This window comes from Monodon monoceros, unplaced genomic scaffold (genome assembly GCF_005190385.1).
Source record: "Monodon monoceros isolate NGI ecotype Baffin Bay Population unplaced genomic scaffold, NGI_Narwhal_1 Super_Scaffold_18, whole genome shotgun sequence".
Taxonomy (NCBI): Eukaryota; Metazoa; Chordata; class Mammalia; order Artiodactyla; family Monodontidae; genus Monodon; species Monodon monoceros.
The window spans coordinates 159,060,484-159,084,447 of record NW_021703774.1 but is presented as its reverse complement, the minus strand read 5'-3'; the positions used below and the strand labels follow the sequence as shown (position 1 = coordinate 159,084,447).

The 23,964-nt window shown below is 41.1% G+C and overlaps 1 protein-coding gene across 1 annotated transcript; it reads right to left on the bottom strand.

Annotated features, from left to right (window-relative positions):
• Positions 1–247: 247 nt before the first annotated feature.
• DNAJC8 (DnaJ heat shock protein family (Hsp40) member C8) lies at positions 248–22,393 on the bottom strand. Its single transcript, XM_029229618.1, has 9 exons — positions 22,283–22,393; positions 19,855–19,956; positions 10,687–10,743; positions 8,096–8,162; positions 7,483–7,577; positions 5,842–5,913; positions 3,061–3,152; positions 2,112–2,187; positions 248–1,061 (listed from the first exon to the last, which is right to left on the bottom strand). The coding sequence occupies exons 1-9, from the start codon at positions 22,358–22,360 to the stop codon at positions 939–941; spliced, it is 762 nt and encodes a 253-aa protein (XP_029085451.1). The 5' UTR covers positions 22,361–22,393; the 3' UTR covers positions 248–938.
• Positions 22,394–23,964: the final 1,571 nt, after the last annotated feature.

Here is a 23,964-nt window from a genome sequence, read left to right as displayed (position 1 = left end):
TTGCACAGAAATAATCCTGGCAACACCCACTGAGCACTATGGTAGTTACCTTACATATGCCGTACCTAATCCTCCCTGAAAGCTGCCAGTGATCTATATTCCAATTTGCAGATGAAGAAATTAAGGTTCAGCAAGTAAGGGGTCAGAAGCCAGGTCCATGCAACTCCAAAGCATTTTGCGGATGGGCCAAGCCCGACAGGAGACTCACCTGTGGAAAACTACCTGAGCAACAGTACATCAGTGGTTCGGGTATAAAAATTTATTACACATACAGAATATTACCACTAACAAACGCAGACAGGCTAGGACACAGTGGTACTGGAGGGAGGATGGCTCTTTGGAAAGTGAACAGGTTTGGGTGGCTTGGAGCCTCATGCCACACGGATTGGCCAGTCAGAAGGGAAAGCACATGCCAAACACCACGGGACATCAGGACATCGAGTGACTGCTCTATGTGTCCAATGCCTTCCCATCTGATCTGGGGCTTCGAAGGATGCCACACCCAGAAGCAAGCAACTGAAGGAAAGGGGCTTCCTAAGGTGGCCCAGGCTTGTCTCTGAAGTCATGGCAACACCATTTTAAGCAATATGTTTAATTGGATGATTTCCACAAACTATACACAAAGTTTCTAACCATCACAATTCAGTGAAGTACAAAACATTAAGTTACAGGCTGTGGGAAGAGAAGGCAGCACCAATGGTGGCACCTTCCAGATCCCGGTTGGTCTAGGGGTAGGGGTAGGTTTCTTTTTAAACCGAGCCCCTCATTTCAATGTACAAAAGAATTACTCTGATCGATATTAAATTGTATTGAAAACAAAATGGACTAAAAAGCAAATACTACTCTATGTTGGGGTGAAAATGGGAGGAAAGAATGAGTCCTTCAAAGCAGGAGGGGAGACAGGCGAGGGAAGGTTCCGTGGCTGTGACCCCAGGCGGTCACTCACGCTGCTCCATTTTTACTTTGGGTGGTCTCAGGAAGGTCCTGTTCTTCTTCTCTTTCTTTCCTTTTGTATTTGCTTGGAAGTTTCGCCAGCTGTCCACACGACCATCTCGACTTTCCTAAGCACAGAAGAGGTTTGAGGTGAGGAAACCAGTTAGGGAAAGGAAGGGCCTGCTCTGCCGTCCCCCTTGTAGCCCAGCTCGGCCCAGCCCAGTCCTCTGGAATAATCCAAGAGCAGAACAGAGCAAGAGCTTTTCTGCCCCTTCCATGGGCCCAGGAAAGGGTCATACCACCCCTAGAAGGCAGGATAAGCCACAGGCTGGAAAGGAGGATGAGACGAATAATACTCATCACAACAAAGCCACCGTTTGCTGGGAACCTCTGGGCTAGACACTTACCGCACGCTATTTCTAACCCTCACAAAAAGCTGCGGTGTGTCGTGTCACTGGTATTTCACAAACGAAGACACCAGGGCTCAGAGGTTGCATCCTTTTATCAAAGCCATCTGGCTTGCCAGCAGTACAGCCGCTCTTTCCCCCGCCCCTTCCTTCTGCCCCTTAAAACCTGGATGGAGGCGTGAAGCCAGCACAATGCCCGGCCAGTTGTGCTGGGAGGGCCACTGGGATCCCTCCCCCTTACCGAGGGGCCTACTCATTTTCTCTCTGTGCATTCACTCAGTGGGACAGAAACAAAGCCATCATCGCTGGTTAGCCAATCCTTACCCTGAGTCCTAAATCTTACAGAAGATAAGACCAAATGGTGCTCAATTCAGGAAACTGGCTGACCCCCTGAAGGATATAACCAGGATGTCAAAGAGGAATCAAGCCTTAAGTCTCTCTGCAGGCAGGACACCAGGGTTACAAGAACCTCGGTTTCTACTAACAGACCACTAAATAGGGCTCTACTCCACGTTTACCCCCTAAATTAGAGGTGTCAACCATTGTTCCTGAGCCCACTTGGCAGCTGTGCCTATCATGCCCTTGCCAAGCTACAGAGCACAGAGGTGGCTGAGCCAGGACTCAGTCCCCAAAGCCCCCGCTCTTCCCCACATAAGCCATTTCCCCGACTGTCCACCCCAGTCAGTCCTGGCAATGCCCAGGAATCAAGCTTCTATGCTGGGAAGTTTTCTTACTCTGGAATAAGAGTCCCTGGCCACCTTGGAAACTTACCTCAAAATTTTTCTGCCACTCCCTTTCTCGTTTGGCTTTTTCTTGAGCTTCAATCTCTTCTTCCCTTTGTCGCTTCCTAGGAGGAAAACCAGGCCATAGGATTTACATGATACCTGGAGACTGTGTTAACCATACAAGTTAGGCATTTCCCCACAAAAGCAAGCGTATAAAGTAAACCAAATCCCTAGAGTTCTCCAAAGACGGCTGTCTGGAAAGGGCTCAAAGCACTGCACAAATGTCATTCTAAAACATGCAGATGAGACTGTGGGGCAAGATACAGACAGCCCTGTCACAGAGAGAGACAGACAAGGTCGTCAAAGCCCAGCCAGCACTAATCGGAGGTTCCAGGCCCAGTCCCTGCCATCTCAAGAACCCAGGCCACCTTACTTCAGTAGAGTGACCATTACAATAGCAGAGGTTCTTGTTCAAGAGGATCTCTGGACAAAACCCTACCCTAACACAAGGCCATTTCACACAACCCCAACTAGCAAAACCTAGTTATTGCTAAACACCAATCAGCAATACAAAATACATAAACTAAATTAACCTCAAGATTTCTGATGAGCAAAGGAAATCATACTTTCCGGCAACAAACATATTGTTAAGTGATTACACTGTACAACACTACATACTCCCCGAAGCTGCAGCCACTAGTCACACAAAAGGCTCTGGCCTGAATAACCACCTACCTCACTCCAGGAAACCAGGAAGAAAACACACAGCACTCTTGATTATAAACTCCCTAAGGACAGGCCTATTCAATACCTCCCAAAAGTCAGAGAGAATTCCTTACCCTCGTGATTCAAAAGTTTGGCTGTTTCAGATAACTATTTTAGACAGTCTCTTAAACGATGTACTGTAACAATTCCTTCACCAGGAAAATCTCCGAAGACCATCCTGGTTAATCTAGGTATTCAGACATGGCTTAAACGAATATACTAATATATACCTTTCATGCATCTCTTTGGCTTCTCTCTCTTTCCTTTTAATTTCCAGCTCAGCAAAGAGTTTCATGGTCTGTTTGTATACTGCTTGTTTGAACTACAAAAAAATTAAGAAGAAAACAAAGTAAATACTTCACCAGCAATCTGAATCAAGCATTTTTAGATGGAGCCCAGGACAAAAGCAGATTAGACCAACAAGGGAAAAAAGACTCTCCAGAGAGAACCACTTCAGGATGCTGGCTCTCTCCTGGGAGATAAATAACACATCCTCCTATGAGCCCTTTCCACTTTCACCATTCAGATGATACAGAGAAGCCTTGCTCTGGTAAAAAGCACCAATCAAGAGAAAAAAAAAATTTTACCCACTTATCACAACCATTGAAATTTTGGAGGGCCCTTTCTTCCAAAGAACTTCCAAAAATAACTTTCATTCTTTCTTTTCACGCATATTTTATAATTACTCTGAGCTAGGCACCAAGAGAGGTACTGGAGATATGCAGGTGCTATCAGACTAGTCTCAGGAGTCTCCCAACTGTGGCAGAGATACTAGTTGTCCCCTATCCTCGCCCCATGACGTGTTCTACCTTCTTGTACACTCCCTTATCTTAAAGCACATGGCCACCCAGCGCAAAAGCTTGTATTTCTCAGGCTTCTCTGTAGCTAGGCGTGGCCATGTAACTTGTTTTAGCTAATGAGCTATAAGGAAAAGTGATGTAGCAACTTTCTGGAGTGTTCTTAGAGGGAGCACACTTATCCCTCCCGCCCTATTCCTCTATCCTGCTGTTTGTACATGGGTGAGGTGATGACACATCCTGGACTGTGAGAATGGAGGCAACACACTTGTTGGCAGAGCCACAGAAAGGAGGACACTGAGTCCTTGAGTGACACGCAGTCCAGCAGCCATCTTCCCAAAGACTTACTACACAGGAGAGAAAAAAGTCACTGACTTGTTCAAACCACTGTCATTTGGGTCTCAGTTGTATGCAGCTGAGCTTATATTCTGACTCTTACGTTGGCAGAAACAGGTAACACAGCATTAGATAGAAAACAAAACTCTTATCTTGAAAACTTTTTCCCCCAAATATATTTTAAATATACAAAGAAATATAAAAACTAACCCATCATGCAGATTTCATATGATTTATATCCGAAAATCAGAGACAATGGAGCAAGAGTGACATATGAAAAAAGGGGAAGTAAAGGAATCCCCAAATTAATGTCACTTCTCTTTAATACTGTTACCTCCCAGGCACTGCTCAATGAAAGCAATGCTGACAAACTCCAGCCCCTAATAAGGACAAATATCAAAGAGGTGAAGGAATCTGTAATGAATATTTCAATATTTTTAAAAGCTCCTGGATGAACAGTTTCTGGTGATTTTAATTTTTTATATTTTTCTGCTTTTTCCAAATTTTCTAGCATTAGCATGTGTTCCTTTATAAGCAGGAAAAAAAGACAACTAAAAAAAGTTAAGGTTCTTAACAACTTAGGAGGAGCAAGGAATATTTATAAGAGGGTCTTCAGAAAAGACTAAAAAGGATAATTAAAGGGAAGGGAAAGTAAGGCTGAGGAGAAAAAAACACTAAAATACTGGAATGGAGTAAACCCCAAACAAGTGGCTAGTGGAAAAGATGGCCTAACAGTTCTCAAGCAGTGTTACCAAACAGAAGAGGGGACCAGTTGCTGTTAGTAAAATCACTGATGGAAGAAGTTGATAGGAAGTTTCCAGTAAGCAGTTTCCAGCAGCAGTAAGACAGCTGCTCCTCTATAAATCTTTTAAAATAAGCATGTGGATTAAGTTATTTACTGACCTAACTTGAGGCAAGATTAAGGTGACTTAAAATTTTTCAGGCCAGTGAGGCAATCAGACACAAATACATTAGTAGAATCTCTCTCTTAACCAATCCCCACTGAAGAACCCACAGGATTAACAGATGCTTGGGGACTTCCCTGGTGGTGCAGTGGTTAAAATCTGCACTCCCAATGCAGGGGCCCCAGGTTCAATCCCTGGTCAGGGAGCTAGATCCCACATGCATGCCACAACTAAGAGTTTGCATGTCACAACAAAGGGGGCCGCAAGCCGCAACTAAGACCTGGCGCAACCAAATAAAAATTAAAAAGAAACAAAAAAAAAAAACCAGATGCTTGCCATTTCCCTGGAAGCACATTATTACCTGTAGTACAATGGGTACCCATGGCTGTAGACAGCTGTTTACCAAGAGTCATTTGTGGTTGCTCCCAAAGCTGTCTATCCCAGTTGCAATTACTACTGTACTTATGTGATTTAAACATCACAGAAATTGATGAGTGTGGTTATAAAAATAAATGCTTGTTGGTTCTTTTAAAACTAAGTGGAATGCTTTAGAAAGAGTCAAACACAAGTTCCTAAAAATAACCGCTGTTGAATTAGGTACAGGTGAGACATCTGGAAAAGACTGAAGAAACAATCTAGGATTCTGCTCTTGCTTTGCTTCACAGGTACCTAAGTTTTCAATGTTCTTCAAAAGAAATTAAAAGGAGAAACTATGGATAATGCTCTGTGTGTTTTATAAAATAAAGTCTACTGCGAACTCCAATGAGCAGACAAGCCCTCAAAGGAAAGGCCATAGCCCTATGTCCAAAAAAAGGTGGATTTTTCAAAAAGGAGAATGAATATACATTTTAATATTTTAAGTGAAAATGTTTCTAGCATGTATGCAACATTCCTTAAGCTTCCCTCTCGTTAACCCACCAATCAGTGAACCCATCCACACAAGATGAGGTGGTTTTTCCCATATTTAACTTACCAGCTCAGGATCATCCTCCTCCACATTTGTAGGCTTTCCTTCCTTCTTTAATTGCTTTTTTCGCTCTTTAACCTAAAAAGAATTTTCTTCCATCAAAAAATGAGCGCTCATACTTTGAGAATATCCATTAAGCTGCACACATAGAATATGTGCATTTTTCTACAGGTATAACAAAAAGTTTGCATTGAAAAAAGATAAGCCACTCCCCTCCCCTCCAAAACAGCAACGCAATCAAAGAACACTAGGAACCAGGGGTCCTTTCTCTAACCTCATCTGAAGTCCAACACAAGGGGACCGGCTGGGGAGTTGTCCCCAACTTATCAGATCCTAGGCCAGATCCAAAGAGCCTCTGATACATTGAACAGATTATGCATTTATCTTTCACGGCTTGTGGTTATGTGTTTATAGCAAAAAAAAAAAAAGTACATTTGTCAAGTTTTAAAGAAGCTACAGAATTTGCAGCATCCAATATGATTGTTTTCTGGCATTTCTGCAACGGCATTCTGGATACTTTTCAGTGAAACCTCCTTAAACCAACGATCTTCACAACACATTAACTGACGTTTTCATCACTTTGGCCACCATTGAGATTCCCCCCAAAAATAAATATATCCATTCACAAAAGAATGACATTACTCCATTAAATTACCATTCAGTCTGGCAAAAAGCCAAGTGCCTTCCAAGCTCAAAAAGGCCCTACTGCCACCCTGTGGTCAGAAAGCCTGAGGGTGGCTCCTTTACAGGTAAAATACAGAGGAAGGGTAACTATCACAATAATTCAGGGACAAATTGTCAGGTTCTTTTCTGGTTTCTACCAGAATTTGGCCCTCAAATTCCAACACATGACCAGCAAGACACAGTTATGGCAGTCTGTCTCCTCTTTTTACTCATGTCCCTCGTCTAAATTGGCCTCGTTACTATTATTGGTTATATAGTTGTTACAGATTCCAAAGCTCTTCAAAGAAAAGGTCACATCCATATTCACTCCCAATTGAAACTGCTCTTATAAAACAGCCTCAAGATTCTTGCCCTAGCAAGTAAAAAAATAAAACAAAGACCTTTCTTACCTCAAGGAAGCTGTCTTAACATTTCCCACCACTCGGGAGATTTAGGTAATGGAAAAACATAAAGACAGCTAAAACTGAATTTATTTCAATTGAGTCCTTCCCAACCCTATTATTAATACAGACATGTATCTTGTCCTATTTTTTTTTTTTTTTTTAATATTTACTCACATCCCCTTGCCAGCCTTTCTCAAGTCCTTGTTTCAACCCTTTCACAGAGACAAGAATAAAAGTCCAGGGTCAAGCAGCACCACGGCTGCTCCACTGTTCCACTTTCAGAATGGGGTACTGCGATGAGAGAGCAAGAAAAATCCTCTTTCCACAACAAGGGACTGCTAGGGAAAGAGGTAGGAGCAGCGTCCTGGCCACTTATCCTGAGCTCTAGGAGTGAATGCCAGATTAAGGCACACACTGTTCATGACCACCACAGCAAAGTGGTGGAGACCACAGGAGCAGTCAGGCCCGTCAGGCCAGTCAGGCATTGCTACGTTAATGTTAACATTTACCCTCCTACAAGGCAAGGCGCCCAAGGCTTACTAATACTTCCTGTAAACACAGCAGCACTATAAATACTTACGGTGTGTTCCACGTATTCTTTTCCTGCCTGAATTACATCCAGGGCCCTCTTCTTTTGTTCCTGATCCAGTAGCAACTTGTAAGCTTTGTCCACAGCTAATGCAAAACATTGAAATTAACTGTTTCTGCAAACACCCTCTCAAAGTCTGAACTATACTCAGGCAGTGTAAATGGACTTGTGCCGTCTAAAAGCATTCCCTTCTTTGTTAAATCATTTACTGTTGTTAAACTAATTTAAAAACATACAACTACAGCAATGATTTTCCTTGAGAGCCTTGGAAAAAAAGTAAATATATGCTCAAGGTTAAATACACCACATCTAGATTTAACTCAGTGATCAAATTCTTCCAATTATTTTTTATGTTCAAAGGAAAAAAAATGATCCTATGCAGTAACAATCTTTGTTGGCACATAAAAGTTTTAACAAACCAAAGTTAAGGTCTATTTCTAAACAGCAACATTCTGCTTTGAATGACAACCGTTCTACTGAAAACCACAGCTTCTTCATGACCAGAAGACAAAAGTGTAACATTCTTTTCTTGATCCAGGACTAGGAACAGTTAGTCCGGAGCACTGACAATATGTTGCTCAGAAGCAGGTAAATATACAAATACCTTCAAAAGCCTTTTGTGCTCTGTCAGCATCATCTTGATTTTTGTCAGGATGCACCAATATGGATAACTAATAAGAGAAGAGATAGCTTTGTCAGTAAGAGGAACGTTTAGTAACTCTTCGCCTGCACTGTGCCTCTTTGCAACCAAAAGCTCTCATTAGGGCAAAAACTGCCAGCCAGAAGCATTTTTAAAAATTAATAAATATCATAAAATGCCCAGAAGTGTTAGTCCTTAATAAAATTCAAGTACCAACAGGTAATTGCACAGATGGAAAACATTTATTTGAGAACAAATGTAAGCCTAGCATTATGAAGATGTTGTGATAATTTGGGAGGGGGAAGGAAAGAACAAAAAGTACCAAGTTCCTTTTATGTTTCTTATATGGAGCACTACAGAGGATTAAACAGGTCTGAGATATCACCTCTTTCCTAAAAGAACTTCTAACATCGAGCAGTGACTCTCAGCTCTGGCTGCGTTCCAACCCTGTGCAGATTTTTAGGAATACAGAGGTCTACTCTCCAGCCTGAGACCTTCTGAATCAGTCTCTGGCATCTGTACTTTTCAAACCTCTACTAGACTGGGTATCAGATGATGGTAAGGAATTAGTGTTAATTTGTTAGGTGTGACAAGTAGTTTTGCAAGAGTATGTCCTTTTTTTACTTTGGTGGGATAACTGCTTAAGTACTTAGGGGTGAAGTATCATAGTGTCTGTAATTTACAGTTCTGCCAAAAATACATATATAGTTAATGAAGGGAACTGTTGCATATAGATGGTGAATATATGGGCTTTCATTGTTTTATTCTTTCTTTTTAAAATATAACAAAAATTTCTTATAACAAAAAGTTAAAAAGCAAAAACCTCCATAGGTGATCCTTTCAGACAGCCGGGGTTAAGAACCACTGACCTACTATCACCGACAGACAGAAACAGTTTGAACAGAGGGACTGTGCTCGGGGATGACATCAAGTAGGGATCTACTGCTAAATCCAGCATTACTGGAGCCAAAATCCCGGGTTCCAATTTCAACTTCAATCACCTGCTAGCTGTGAGACCTTGAGCAATTCACTTGATCTATCTCCACCTCAGTTTCCTCCTCTCTAAGTGGGACAATACTGTATACCTATATCTCACTGGGTTGTTGTAAGGATGAAATGAGATAATGAGTAAAGAACTTAGCATACTAACACACAATGGCAACAGCTAGCACATGAAGAGGACATACCATAGGCCAAGACCTACTCTAAGTGCTTTAGGTGTGTTGCCTCATTCAAATCCTTATAAAAACCCCAGGGGCAGCCACCATCATTACATGCATTTTACAAATGAGGTAACAGGGCACAGGAAGGTTGAAAGTAACTTGCCAGAGCTCACACTGCTCGTAAGAGGTACAGCCAAGACAGAAACTCAAGTCATACAGCTCCAGCACCCACACTCTTAACTATTAGGCTCTATTAATGACTAAATAAGAACTCTCACTGAGTTCTTCATATAGCTACATAAATAGTCTAAAAGTTTTGACTATGAATTTGAATGACTGCTTATTGAATTGGGAAAGATTTCTAATGCAATACATTAGAAAACTTGAAATTTTAGAAGAAGGGGAAAAAGCTGAATATAAGTGCAGAGAAGAAGTCAGGAAGCAAAAAAGCTATGAAGTTATATAATGGGAAATGACTGAGTAGGCAAAGATAAAAACACCTTGGCTTAATAGAAGATCAGAAGACGATTATGAGTCAGCAATGTGGAGGCAATGACTGTATTGAAAAAGCAAGCATAACACTGGATATTAACAAGTCTGTCATGCAGGAGCTGAGAATTATATTCAGCACTGGTCAGGCCCTAATAAAATATGAAGTATATAAAAGATATAAGTTGAGGAAAGTTAAAAAAAAAAAGACATGAAATATACAGAAAATCCAATTTGCAAAGACATTACAGGGAGTATGATTATTCAACTCATAGAAGAAAAGGCTGGGGGTTACTCAGCTGTCAAAACTGGAAGGGTGTTTTAAAAGGCTACTATAAAACCCTGCAGCTTGAGTTATTAAATATCAGAATGGGCAAGAATCAGAGGTTGTGGATCTCCTTTCCCAGAGAACTTTCTGAAAGCACTCTATATTAAACCAAGTATCTTGAGTATTCACATAAGTTTGCAAAAGATAAAATTATTGAGGAATAGAACTTTAAAAATAAAATCATTTAACACTGTTAAATGAACTTAAAAATAAAACACTGTTATGAATCTCCTAGAAGCCAGGGGATTTGATAAGTATGACTCCATGTAAGCTCTACTACTCTACCTTGTACTTCTCTCTCTTAATTAAGGAACTGGAGAGATTCTATTTGGACGTAAAATTCATCCTATTCACAGGTAAGCTGTGGTCATTAAATTATTTAAGATTTGTATGTCACTGTAAGATTTTTTTCAGAGTTACATAGCCTTAAAAAAAAAAAAAAAAAAGATTAAATTTTGGCCCAAAAGTCATAATAGAATGCCCTGATAATAACCTTCAAGTCCTAAGTGAATCATTCACTCAATACATTTTTAAAAGGATCAAACTCCACCTATTACAGGAATATAGAATCATACCTGCCGAAACCTCTTTTTTATTTCTTCATCTGTCACTTCAGGATCTATCTGAAGAACCTGGAAGAATCAAAATCAAAACTGTAGGGCTTCCCTGGTGGCGCAGTGGTTGAGAGTCCGCCTGCCGATGCAGGGGACATGGGTTCGTGTCCGGGTCCAGGAGGATCCCACATGCCGCGGAGCGGCTGGGCCCGTAAGCCATGGCCGCTGAGCCTGCGCGTCCGGAGCCTGTGCTCCGCAACGGGAGAGGCCACAACAGTGAGAGGCCCACGTACCGCAAAACAAACAAACAACAACAAAAAAAAAATCAAAACTGTAAAAGAGATTAAAAGAATTTATAGATTTAAGAGATGCCCAGTAATTATACATTTTATAATCAGCATCTAGAACAGTACTCAGCATTCTATAACAGTACCTGACATACAGTTCTAAAAAATGTTCAAGAAATATAAATGAGTAAACCAATAACAGAATAATAGCTATAGTGTTTCAGGGTTCTCAAATTAATTCAGTGGTTTCTTTCACTCCATCAGAAAAATAATAAATTACCCTACACCCAGGGACATGTTTACAGACCATGAGAAAAATGTTGCCTTTCTCCTTCATTCATTAAGAAAAGTACCCACCCTCTACTTACCTTTGCAAATGTGGAGAAAGTACAGCAACTCAACATGGAAATAATTAGGCTGGCTACCTGATTTTTTTTTAATGAGGGAGAACTGTAGATCTTCAAATAAAGCCCCCCCCACAGCTGATTTTCATCTCAATCGAGAAATGTCCACTTGGCTCGACGTTATAATTTACATGGCTCAACAGTTCTCAACCCAGAGTGGAAATCTGAGAGCCATGCCAGGGGTTCACTCTAGGAAAGTCTGATTCCAGCTCAGTAGAACTTAGTAGAATTGGGTACGGTCAAATGACAGCAAAGTCTGTATTTTTTGAGCAACACTGTTTTAAAGATAAGTTTTATCATTCTTCTCCAACCCTGGGTATCCTGGCGTTGACATTCGTCATCAAGGATTCTGATTCCCTCACCACAAAAACACACATTCATTCAAACATTTACATAGCAGCTATTACCTGCTGAACATGCTGCTATACACTAGAAGTGCAAAGAGAAATAAGCAGGGGAAACATTTTTTTAAATTACCATATAATAAGAGTTTTTCAAAAAAGCCTTTATTATAAGACATACAATTAAACCAGAGGATTTCATAGTGTAGTCCATGGATTCAACATAGCACCTAATAACATTTATGTACTTAGTATTCAAGGTGTGAAGAAGGTGCTGAAGGGCAGAGGGTAAGAAGGTCTGTTAGAAATTCAGAAGAGCAGGCCCCACTTCAGTGTGACTGAATCAGAATCAACAGTTCAACAAGATCCCCAGGTGATCTCAATCATATTACAGTTTGAGATGCACTGGTAAGGAATGATGACAGAGGTCAGAAATAAGTGCACTTGAAGTTAATAGAACTGATGATCAGTTATTAAAGGGGGCAAAGAGGAAAAAAAAAAGTAAGAAATCTTGAAAAATACATACCAGGGGCTTCCCCGGTGGCGCAGTGGTTAAGAATACGCCTGCCAGTGCAGGGGACACGGGTTCGAACCCTGGTCCGGGAAGATCCCACATGCCGCGGAGCAACTAAGCCCATGCGCCACAACTACTGAGCCTGTGCTCTAAAACCCGCAAGCCAGAACTACTGAGCTGCATGCCACAACTACTGAAGCCCATGCCCCTAGAGCCTGTGCTCCGCAACGAGAAGCCACCGCAATGAGAAACCCACGCACTGCAACAAAGAGTAGCCCCCGCTTGCCACAACTAGAGAAAGCCTGTGCGCAGCAACAAAGACCCAACGCAGCCAAAAATAAAATAAATTTATAAAAGAAAACTACATACCAGAGAAATTAAAACTGAAAAGTAATCTGCCAAGCTTAGTCAGATGTTTAGAGTCTTAGAAAAACTTGACAACAAGTAATGTCAAGATTTATAGCAAGCTTTCAACACATTCAAACAGCCCACCTACAGCCGCAGTTATTGGTAGGCAATGAAGCTGAATCAACCCTGCATTCAATAGACTTTTGAAGGTTACTACAAGAGCATACCCATTCTCAAATGTCAGGCATACAATTGGGGTGAGGGAAAAGGAAGAACTTTAAAACAAAGACTTTTCAAGAGCAAGTGCGCCCCATCATACCTTCCCAAGGAAGAAAGGAAGCAGGGAAAAGTCACTCAAAAGAAAAAATGCAGCCACATTACGATTTACAGACAAAGGGAGGTAACTGTACATACACAAATATTCAGAGGAGAACCCTACCTTTCCTTGGTTCTGGGGAAAAGGAATGTACTAGAGCAAACCAAAGTCCAACAAACCCAACAAGGTATTCAAAATGAATGTGAAAGGATGGAAATCATCCCACCTTCACACACACAAAAAAGCCTCAATAAAGCTACAGCCTAGAACTAATCATGCCAAATGTAATTCATAAACCTTGACTGGTTCCCAGGTTAAAAAATAAAATAGCTATAATTGAGATTTTTTTTAGGACAATTGGAGTCATTTGAGTGTGGACTTTATGCCAGATGATGTTGCTGAACTGCAGTAATGTGGTTTTTCCTAGGTGTGGTAATGGCGTGTGGTTGTGTGGAAATGTGTTCTTGTTTTGAGGAGATGCATGCTAAAGCACTTAGGCATGAAGCATCAATGTCTGCAGCTTACTTTCAGATGATCTGGCAAAAATGAAGAGGGTGTGTATAAATACACACACACACAAGTTATTTTTCCAAGGGTCATATCATATGTGTACTGATCGCTAGCAACATATATTCACTGAGTGCCTTCAAAGCTAGCTAATCCGACTCCTCTTCTACCGTTAAGAGTTGGAGGTGCCATATGTGGCCATGAAACACAGTGAAGACAATGGGCCTATACCTGCAGCCCAAACCCCTTTGAAGCCAGTTTTATACATTCAGTACAAACTTATAGAGCACCTGGGATTGCTAGATCCTGTGCTCACTACTGTTCTCAGAGAATCCTGTGCTCACTACTGTCCTCATAGAATTTCAGGTCCACAAGGGAAAGAACAGACAAGTTACAAATAATTCTTACCAAAATGATAAATACCATATAACCAATATGGCTCTAAGGAAGCACACAGGTCTGTTCAGATTCTTGGAAGATTTTTCTGAACTCTCACTGTGTCTCAGGTTTTGGGGATACTGCAAAGAAAAATCCACAGTCTTGGACCTCAGAGAGTTAATAAATCATCACACAGAAACAAAAATGCTTGACTGTGGCATTTATATAAGTTCCTGAACTCAAATAAACCGCCATAGTCTCCTTTAGGATCTTCTGCTTGAAAGAGGAATCCAGTCTTGGGTCACATGTGAACTCTCTGACCTCTTAATAATGTGCAGGTTCCAGAATCCTGTGAGATAAATACCTTTCTTTCCAACGTGCTAAACAAGATAAACAGAAAACGAAGTCTGTGGTGCTGCCTTCTGGGGCTTTAAAGTTAAATAGAAGGACTTCCCTGGTGGTCCAGTGGTAAAGAATCCACCTTACAATGCAGGGGACACAGGTTCGATCCCAGGTCAGGGAAATAAGATCCCACATGCTGCAGGGCAACGAAGCCCACGCGCCACAACTACTGAGCTCGCGCACCTCAACTAGAGCCCACGTGCCGCAAACTACAGAGCCCACGTGACCTGGAGGCTGCGCGCCACAACTAGAGAGAGAAAACCTGCACTCCACAACTAGAGAGAAGCCTTCGCGCCGCATCCCGCCTGCCGCAAAAATAAATAAAATAAATAAATAAAATCTTTATAAAAAATAAAGTTAAACAGAAAAAAGCAACACGAAAAAGGCAGGGCTGAGCAGGCGCACAGGTTCATCTAAGCTTATGGAAGGAAGTAGGGGAAGGCCCTTAACCTAAGAACAATTGTAGAATGCCTAAGAAAGATGTTTAGAAAATGGCTGAAGGTTAGAAATGCATCCAAATAGTGCAGTGATGGCAGGAAGCAGGCGGGAAAATGCCCCCTGGATTAGGATTCCTGTAATAAGACCCATCAGAGTCCCTTTTCTATCTGCTGCTCAGGAAGATGGTATATAGGACAACTATTCGCATTTCAATTTATAGCCAAGAGGACAGCTATTACTGCATCACTTCTCCTTAGTAGGAAAAAACCAGTCTGCTTACCTCTGGAGAAAAGTCTGATTCATTTAGATGTCTCAGTAGTTGTTTCATGAAAAAACAGAAGTTACTGATTTCCTAAATTGCTAGGAACACCTAATCCTGACTTAGGGTCAAAAACCAACTTTGTAAGAAGACAACTGGCGGGGGCTTGGGGCTAAATTAGGAGTTTGGGATTAACAGATACACACTACCATATATAAAACAGATAAACAACAAGCACCTACTATATGGCACAAGAAACTATATTCAATATCTTGTAATAACCTATAATGGAAAAGAATCTGAAAAAGAATACACACACACACACGTATATATAGTATAACTGAATCACTTTGCTGTACACCTGAAACTAGCACAACATTGCATACCAACTATACTTCAATTAAGAAAAAGACAATGACACCCATCCTATAAAGTGGCTAGCATATTTGTATGAAAGAGAAAAGACAAAAGTTCTAACGGACAGTCATGGATGGAGTCCTGCTCACTCAAACACAATGTGGCACCTCCCCAAGTTTCTCAACCTTACCATATTCTTTACACATTCAAACACACTTCCGGGGAATTCCCTGGTGGTCCAGTGGTTAGGACTCCGAGCTCTCACTGCCAACCGCCCAGGTTCAATGCCTGGTCAGGGAACTAAGACCCCACATGCCACGAGGTGAAAAAAATAAATAAAATTAAAAAACAAACACACTTCCTATAATCAGGACAGGAGCTATGGGGCAGTAAGTTCCAGACCACATTAACTGGTAGGACAGTAAAATCCTAGCATTCATACTGGTCCCAACAATCTGTTACTCCTCATCAACAGATCTCCACAGGAAACACTAATTATCTTAAATAAACGGGTAAGTTATATGATCATGTGTCCCCTTTTCACAGTACATACTATCTCAATTTAAAAATATGACAAGGGACTTCCCTGGTGGTGCAGTGGATAAGACTCCATGCTCCCAATGCAGGGGTCCAGGGTTCGATCCCTGGTCTGGGAACTAGATCCGATATGCATGCTGCAACTAAGAGTTTGCATGCCTCAACTACAGACCCAGTGCAACCAAATAAATAAATATTAAAAAATATATATGTATGACTAAACAGAAAGGACATACCATCAAATTCTTTATCACCTTTCAAACATATTATGTCCCCCTACGCCCTCCCCAAAATCATATCTAAATACTCTTTAAGCTTTTCATCTTCCTCTTCCCTTTCAAATATGTTAAGTGGGGCCAGGAGAAGTAGACATCTACTTTGGGTGAGGAGTCAAGATGGCCCAGAGCAGAGTGTCAGAGCCCATCTGGGACAAAGAAGACAGTAACACGAGGAGTGTCGGCTAGTCATGTGGTGCTGGAGCCCCAACAGGGTGAGAAGAGCATCCACAGAGGGGTAACTTGACATAAAGTGCCAAAGTGGGTTGAGGAGGGCACCTCCATGGACAGGTGGCCTGCCATAGGGTGTTAGAATCTAAGCAGAGTGAGACTGTCAATATGGGAGGGCACAGGGTGCAGGAGCCCAAGCAAGGACATCTCCACAAAGCCCAAGCCTAGCATGGGGTGTGGAAGCCTGTGCCTGGTGAGGTGGGTGCCCATGTAGGAGAGCATCCAATATAACAGGGCAGCTCAACTTGAGGTGTAGGAGCCCAAGTACAACTGGCACAGACAGTTGAACATGAGCAGAGTGAAGAGGACCTCCATGCAGGGGGGGACCTGGACTGTGGAGTCAGAACCCAATAAAGATGAGGAGGGTGTTCCCAGAGGAAGGTAGCCTGACACAGGGTGTCAAAACCAGAGCAGGGTAGGAAGGAAGCATGCCTGCTTGGTGGGGAGGATGCTGGAGCCCAAGAGGGATGAAGAGAGCTCTTGGGGGTGGAGGGCAGGCACAGGGAGGCAGAGCCAGGTGAGAAACATACCCACACCAAAGGGTGACCTGGCATTGGAGTTTAGAGTTCAGGTGTGGGGAGAAAGGTTTTTGCACAGTGAGGCAACCTGGTGTTGGTGTCAGAGTGAAGCAGGGTGAGGAGGTCATTCACATGAGGGAAGGAATGGCAATGGGAGATCGAGATCAGAGTCATACAGGAGGATCAATTAAGTAAATATATATATTAAAGACAGTGGGAGCCAGATTTCTCAGAGAAGGGAACTATGAACATGGAAAGAAAAAAAAACCCTAGAATAAACCCTGTGATGTTGGATTGAACTTTTATGTAATACGTGTATGTGTATGTACACACACACACACACACTCCCTAGCTCTGTCTACCAATAGGGTCTGGGAGTAGTGACATCCCAATGGCAATGGGTATACCTAGCATCCAAATCTTGATTTCTAAATATCATTCTTCATTAAAAGGAATCAGAACTCCTCAAAGAAATGGTTAATTCCAGCCTGGGTCAGGAAAAGTACAAGAGTGCCTAGTAATCAAAGAATGATGAAGACATATCAAAAAGACAGGAAAGGCTTAAAAGTAACCTACTGGTCAAATTTGGGACATTTGAGCATCGAAATAAGTAATATCAAATTATAACCCATTGAATAAAATAGGAAACCCCAAGTCTATACTGACAAATGAATAAACTGAAACTTTGATAAGGACAGTATATTCACACATTCTCAAAGTACCTCCTCATAAAATACTTATCAATTACAAAGGGGAAAAAAGTTAACTTCATGAAGAAACCTAGTAGGCACCTCTTTAAGTGATCAAGTAATATCATTAATAACAGGATAAATCAAAATCACGTACCACTTTAAGGGTTACAAAGAGAAAAATGCAGTACCACTTCTATGCTATTCCTGTCAACATTGCATAAACTGAATCTAATGTGAAGAAACATCAAACAAACTCAAGTTGAGAAAGATGCTACAAAATAACTGGCCTGTTATCTTCAGAAATGCCAAGGTCATGAAAGTCAAGGAAAGACTGAGGAACTGTTCCAGACTGAGGGAGACTAATGAGACATGACAACTAAATGTAACAGAGATTCCAGACTGGATCCTTTTGCTATAAAGGACATCATTGAAACAATTAGCTAGTTTGAATGGGGTCTGAGGATCACATAGTAAAATAAATGCATCAACATTTATTTCCTAAAAAAAAAAAAAAAAAAAAAAAAAAAACCTTTATTTCCTGGTTTTGATTGTGATATTGTGGTTCAGTAGGAGAATGTTGTTCGTTGGAAAATACACTAAAGTATTTCAGGGAGACGGGGTGTCATATTGACAACTTACTTGTAACCTTTCTGCAAATCTGGGATTGTTTTAAAATGAAAAATATTCTTCAAAAACACAGAAACAATTGGTGAATCTTTTTTTTTTTTTTTTTTTGCAGTACGTGGGCCTCTCACTGCTGTGGCCTCTCCCGTTGTGCAGCACAGGCTCCGGACACGCAGGCTCAGCAGCCATGGCTCACAGGCCCAGCCACTCTGCGGCATGTGAGATCTTCCCGGTCCGGGGCACGAACCCGTGTCCCCTGCATCGGCAGGCGGACTCTCAACCACTGCGCCACCAGGGAAGCTCCCAATTGGTGAATCTTGAAAATACTATACTAAGTGAAATAAGCCAGACATAAACAAACATTGTATTAGGCACCTGGAATAGGCATTCATAGACAAAAAGCAGAATAGAGCTTACCAGGGGTTGGGGGTAGGAGGACTGGAGAGTTATTATTTTATGGGTTTGAAGTTTCAGTTTGGAATGATGAAAAACTTCTAGAAATGGAAAGGGATGATGATTGCACAACACTGTGAATGTACTTAATGCCACTTAACTGTATGCCTAAAAATGGTTCAAATGGTTAATTTTACGTTATGCATACTTTACCACAATAAAATGAAGTGGAGAAAAGGGTTTTTTTTTATAAGTGCTCAATAAGTGTTTTTTATAAGATGTAACAACATTTGTTTCAAAGTTATTTATAATTGTGACAATTAGTAACTAGTTTAATTATTGTACAATAAAGGAATTGTTGAAATAACTGAGACTTTAAAAAGTGTATAAAAATAGTTTATGTAACAATACAGCATTTAAAATAGCATGGGAATAGATAACTATTAAGAACCTGCTGTATAAAAATAAATAAATAAAATAAAATTCAAAAAAATAAATAAATAAAATAAAATAGCATGGGGCTTCCTGGGTGGCACAGTGGTTTAGAATCCACCTGCCAATTCAGGGAACAGGAGTTCGAGCCCTGGTCTGGGAAGATCCCACATGCCTCAGAGCAACTAAGCCTGTGTGCCACAACTACTGAGCCTGCACTCTAGAGCCGGTGAGCCACAACTACTGAAGCCTGCACATCTAGAGCCCGCGCACCACAACAAGAGAAGCTCCCCCCCCCAAAAAAAAAGAGTAGCCCCAACTCACTGCAACTAGAGAAAGCCCACACGCAGCAACGAAGACCCAACACAGTCAAAAATTTAAATAATTTATATATTTTAAAAAACTTTTAAAAAATAAAATAAAATAAAACAGCATGAACTGCATGACCCTCTTTGTTTCTAAATAAAACTAAAAACAGTTGGAGCATAAGCAGGTGTTTTCTTAGGTACGATTATACATGATTTTTATTCTTGCTTTTTCTGTATTTCTGATTTTTATTAGAAATATGATTTACTTTTATAATCAGGAAATATTTAAAGTTATAAAACTAAGGAAGCTAAAAATTGTATTTGCTTGTCTATAATCTTGTGAACACTTTTGGGTTGTTAGGTTTTTTTTATTGTGGTGAAACAGAAAAGTTTTAACTAACAAATTAAATCAAAGACCCTAAATTTACCAAGGCTAGCTATTCCTTCACATTTGAAAATAAATCCATATATATTTGGGTTACTAAAAGATGAGAGCAAGCTCTGCTCACAATAAACCACCCAAGTTCAACTCCAACTATGCATAGTACAAATTAGGTGTGTGTTCCGAGGTAAGTCTGCCTGCAGTAAAGCTCCCTATCAAGGGCCACAGCAACATCAGATACCTCACCTCAAATGGGTTCAAATTGAAGTAGGAGGAACCAGGACGAGTCAATCTTTCAATCTGATTTTTGGACGTTAGAACCGAATCTCTCTTCTCTATTTGTTTCACCTAAAATAAAGGGGATAAAAACCTCATTAGTAAAGCTCAGTAATGAACTCTGAATTGTCATCTTAACAAGTTACTCACAGACATGTTCAGTAAACATTTATTTGCGTGTCTACACGTTCAAGGTATTTTGCTAAACACTTTGAGAAATAATTACAACAGCTACCATTTACTGAATTTTAATATAATGTAAAAACTTTACAGGTGTTTACTCCTCTCAACAATCCTATATGGTAAGTACCACTATTATCCCCATTTCGCAGATAAGAAAACTGAGAGTTAGGTCAACTGACTCGTAACCAGCCAACCTGTAAACCAGATTTTTTCCCAATCACCCAATTTATAAACCAGAATTTTAAGCCCAACAGTTTGACGCCAGAGCAAGGCAGCAAGAAGATTCAAAAATAAATAAGTCACAGCCACTGCCTTCAAAGAGTTTCCCCTCTAATGATGAACGATGTACTTGTCAATGTTCACATTAATTTACAACTTTTTAAGAAAGGAAAAATACAATTACACTGAAATATACACCCAAAGCAGCACTAAAAAAGTGTGTGGGAGGGAGCAAATAACTCTGCCTTTCTAACTCTAATAGCTAGAAAAATCCCTGACCTGAACACAATGCTAAAGAGAACAAGCACCAGGTAGTCCCAGGAAAACATCCTTGGTGCCACTGTCAGAACTGAAATTTTAGTTGGAACGAACCTCTGGCATGTTATATATACCATCTTTATTTCTATGGCCAAAATGGATTTGGAAAGGATCTCAGTAACATAAAAAGCTAATCCATTTCAGCATCTTCCCTCTTCACTCTTTTGTAAAATAGCACGCCCCTCCCCCCACTCTCTTTTTCCCACTCATTTTTCCTCATAGCACTTATCACTACCTGACAGTATATTGTACATCTATTCATTATTTATCCTTCTCAATAGAATGAAAGCTCTATGAAGACAGGATTTTTCTCTCTGTTGTTCACTACCATTTCTCCAGGACCTAAACAGTACACTAGACCATATCAGGTGCTCAATAAATATTAGTTAATGATGATTAAAGGGTCCTCCTTTAGACACTTTCTCTCATTAAATTAAACAAAACAGGATTGCTTTTTTTTTTAACTAAGAAAGAGTAATTAAAACAAGTTCCACTATAACTGCTGAGTACTCATGAGAAGCCAGTAAACTGGTACTAGTGCATTAACACTTTCAAGTGAATTAGACATTCTGAAAGCACAGACTATAAATGGACATACTAATTTGTTTTTAAACTTAATATTTTGGAGAAACCACTATGTAACAAGCCCTGTTACAACTACCAGAGATAAAAGATGAAATGTGACATGGTGCTTTACTCTCAGTAACTCACAGCCAGGTGGGGAGCAACTCCATTCCTCAAATGCATGCCTAAGTGGACCTAAAGAGGTCCACTTTCAGTCTTATTTTAACTCTTACAAAGATGCTTCTGCTTTATATTTTATGAAACTTTCTTATACATTAAACCCTTTAACCCTCATTAAAACTCTTGTTTTAATATTAACTTTCGTTCTACAAACGTGGAAATTGAGGATTGCAAAATCAATGGCTTGAAAGAATTCTGTCACAGTCACGTTAACTGCCTTGCACGAATCCAATCCGAGGTCCTCTGACTCCAAAAGCCATTCTTTTCTTCATTTATTCATTCATTCGTTTACTCAACAAATATTTATTAAGCAACTACTACGTTCTACGCGCTGGAGATGTGATAGTAAACGAGGCTCACACCAAACTCACTCCCTCCCAACATGATACCGAGCTGTCATCTGCTCTAAGACCCAGCACAAATTATTTCACCTCCCTAAACCTCAGGTTTGTCATCTGTGAAAGGGAGATAACGCCTGCACGGCAAAATGCACAGTGCCTAGCGTTCGCTAATGGCAGAAATAACTACCAGGAAAACTCACTACAGATAACTAAGAGTAGAGAGTGCTTCCGTTGAGAATAAAAACGGGGGCCAACCCGGTTAAGTCGCCCCCAGGAAGGCCCAGCCTCCCAGCCGCTGCCAGCCCCCGACTACGCGGACCTGGGGAACTCTGCGCGCGCCCAAGCACTTGGTTGGCCACGATCGCCGCCTCCCCGCAGACGCCGGACCCCCGCCCCTTTCTGTCGTCCAGGGGATCTCCGCGCCGCAATATTAGGAAGAAATGCACACACACTCCCGAAGCCCCCACCGCCCCAAAGGCCAGAGAGGAGGGGCTGCCCAACGGTCCACGCCAGAAGGACCACTGCCTTCGCCGGCTGGGATCGTAACTCCAGCGGGGTCGCCCCGTTGCCGCCATCCCTCACTCTGTGTTCACCTCACTGTAGAAGGTCATAAATGCCTCCTCCGTGCTACCGCCGCCACCCGAAGCCCCGCTCTCTCCTGGAGCCGCCATTTCCCCGGCCCAGCCACCATGTGACTCTTCTGCGCAAGCGCCACCTCACGTCTTCTTACAGGTCCGCCTCTCCCCCTTGTGACTCTTAAAGGGCTCGCAGCCCAGCCAGACACCTCCAATCTAAGTAAACTCTTCTTTAGACTGAGGTTAAATACACGTGACATACAATTAACCATTTTACAGTGAACAATTCAGTGGCCTTTAGTACATTCACAGTGTTGTGCAACCATCACCTCTATCTAGTTACAGAACAGTTGCATGGCCCCAAAAGGATACCCGGCACCTAATCAACATTTCGTACGCATATTTCCCAACCCCTGGCAACAACCAATCTGTGTATTGTCCTTATGGACTTACTTACTCTGGCCATTTCATATAAATGCAGTCATACAACATGTGACCTTTTGTGTCTGGCTTCATTCGCTTAACATAATGTTTTCCAGGTTCATTCAAGGCATAGCATACATCATTACTTCATTATTTTTTATGGCTTAATAGTATTCCATCACATGTGTATAACACAATTTGTTTGTTCATTTGTCAGCTGATGGACATTTGGGTTGTTTCCATCTTTTGGGTACTGTGAATTGGTGCTGCTATGAACATGTGTTGAGTACCAGTTTTCTATTTGAGGGGTACAATTTCCTAGAAAGGAATTTGGTAATTCTATATTTAACCTTTTGAGCAACTGCCAAGCTGTTTTCCACAGCGGCTGAACAATTTTACACTCCTACCAGCGATGTAGGAGGTTTACAATTTCTCCACATCCTCACCAGTGCTTGTTATTTTCCATTTTTTTAAATTACAGCCATCCTAGTACCTAGATGGATCTTTTGCACAAACTCAGCAAGACCCTCCACTGGATGTCCAGCCAGGACATAATCAAGAAACAATAGTATCTGAGAACTAGAAACAGTTTCTGAAATGGGAATGGCACTTAAATATCTAGAAACACAAAAAATTATTATTACTAGATAGTGGGCTTATGGGTGATTATTATTTCTAGCCTTCTGCTTTCGTGTTTTTCCAACTTTTCTAAAATGAACATTTGAAAATATGCCCTGCAGCTATTTCCTCCCATTTAACTCATACAAACCAGGGCTGGTATTTTTCCAACCAAAAGATGATCAATAAAAACTGTTCAACAATTTCATGGAAAGCAAAGAAGATATTTTTATAATCATGAATAAGATCTGGCCCAACCCTCTCAACTAAAGGAGAAAAAGAGTGGGCCCAGAGGGAGAAAATGACCTAGGCAAAGGCTATAAACTACTATTATCTTGTTCACGTTTGTTAGATGGCTTAAGGAAGGTCAAGGCAAAGCCGTCCCTAGACTCCTGCCTATGCTCTTTTCCACTTCATTGCACCACATTGCCAAAAGTCCTGTTATCAAGCCCATTTGATAACATATCAGTACATTTTGCAAATATTAATTCAGTGCCTACTTGATTGATCAAGGTCCTAATAACTTCATAAGCTCAAAGGTGCAAGAACAAAACAGGGGGCTATGATTGAATGACGAAAGAGGTCAGAGAAGTTTTCTCTGAGCTGACGTTTAAGCTGAGACTTGAGAGTGAAATGTCAGTGCAACAAAAGAACATTGA

Excerpts from the sequence above, each read along its gene's own strand:
- DNAJC8 (XM_029229618.1), bottom strand. The coding sequence starts at position 22,360 with ATGGCGGCTCCAGGAGAGAGCGGGGCTTCGGGTGGCGGCGGTAGCACG. Across the intron at positions 3,153-5,841 it reads AGGAGGATGATCCTGAGCTG|TTCAAACAAGCAGTATACAA; the intron begins GTAAGTTAAATA and ends ATTTTTTTGTAG. Across the intron at positions 2,188-3,060 it reads GCCAAAGAGATGCATGAAAG|GAAGCGACAAAGGGAAGAAG; the intron begins GTATATATTAGT and ends TTTTCCTCCTAG.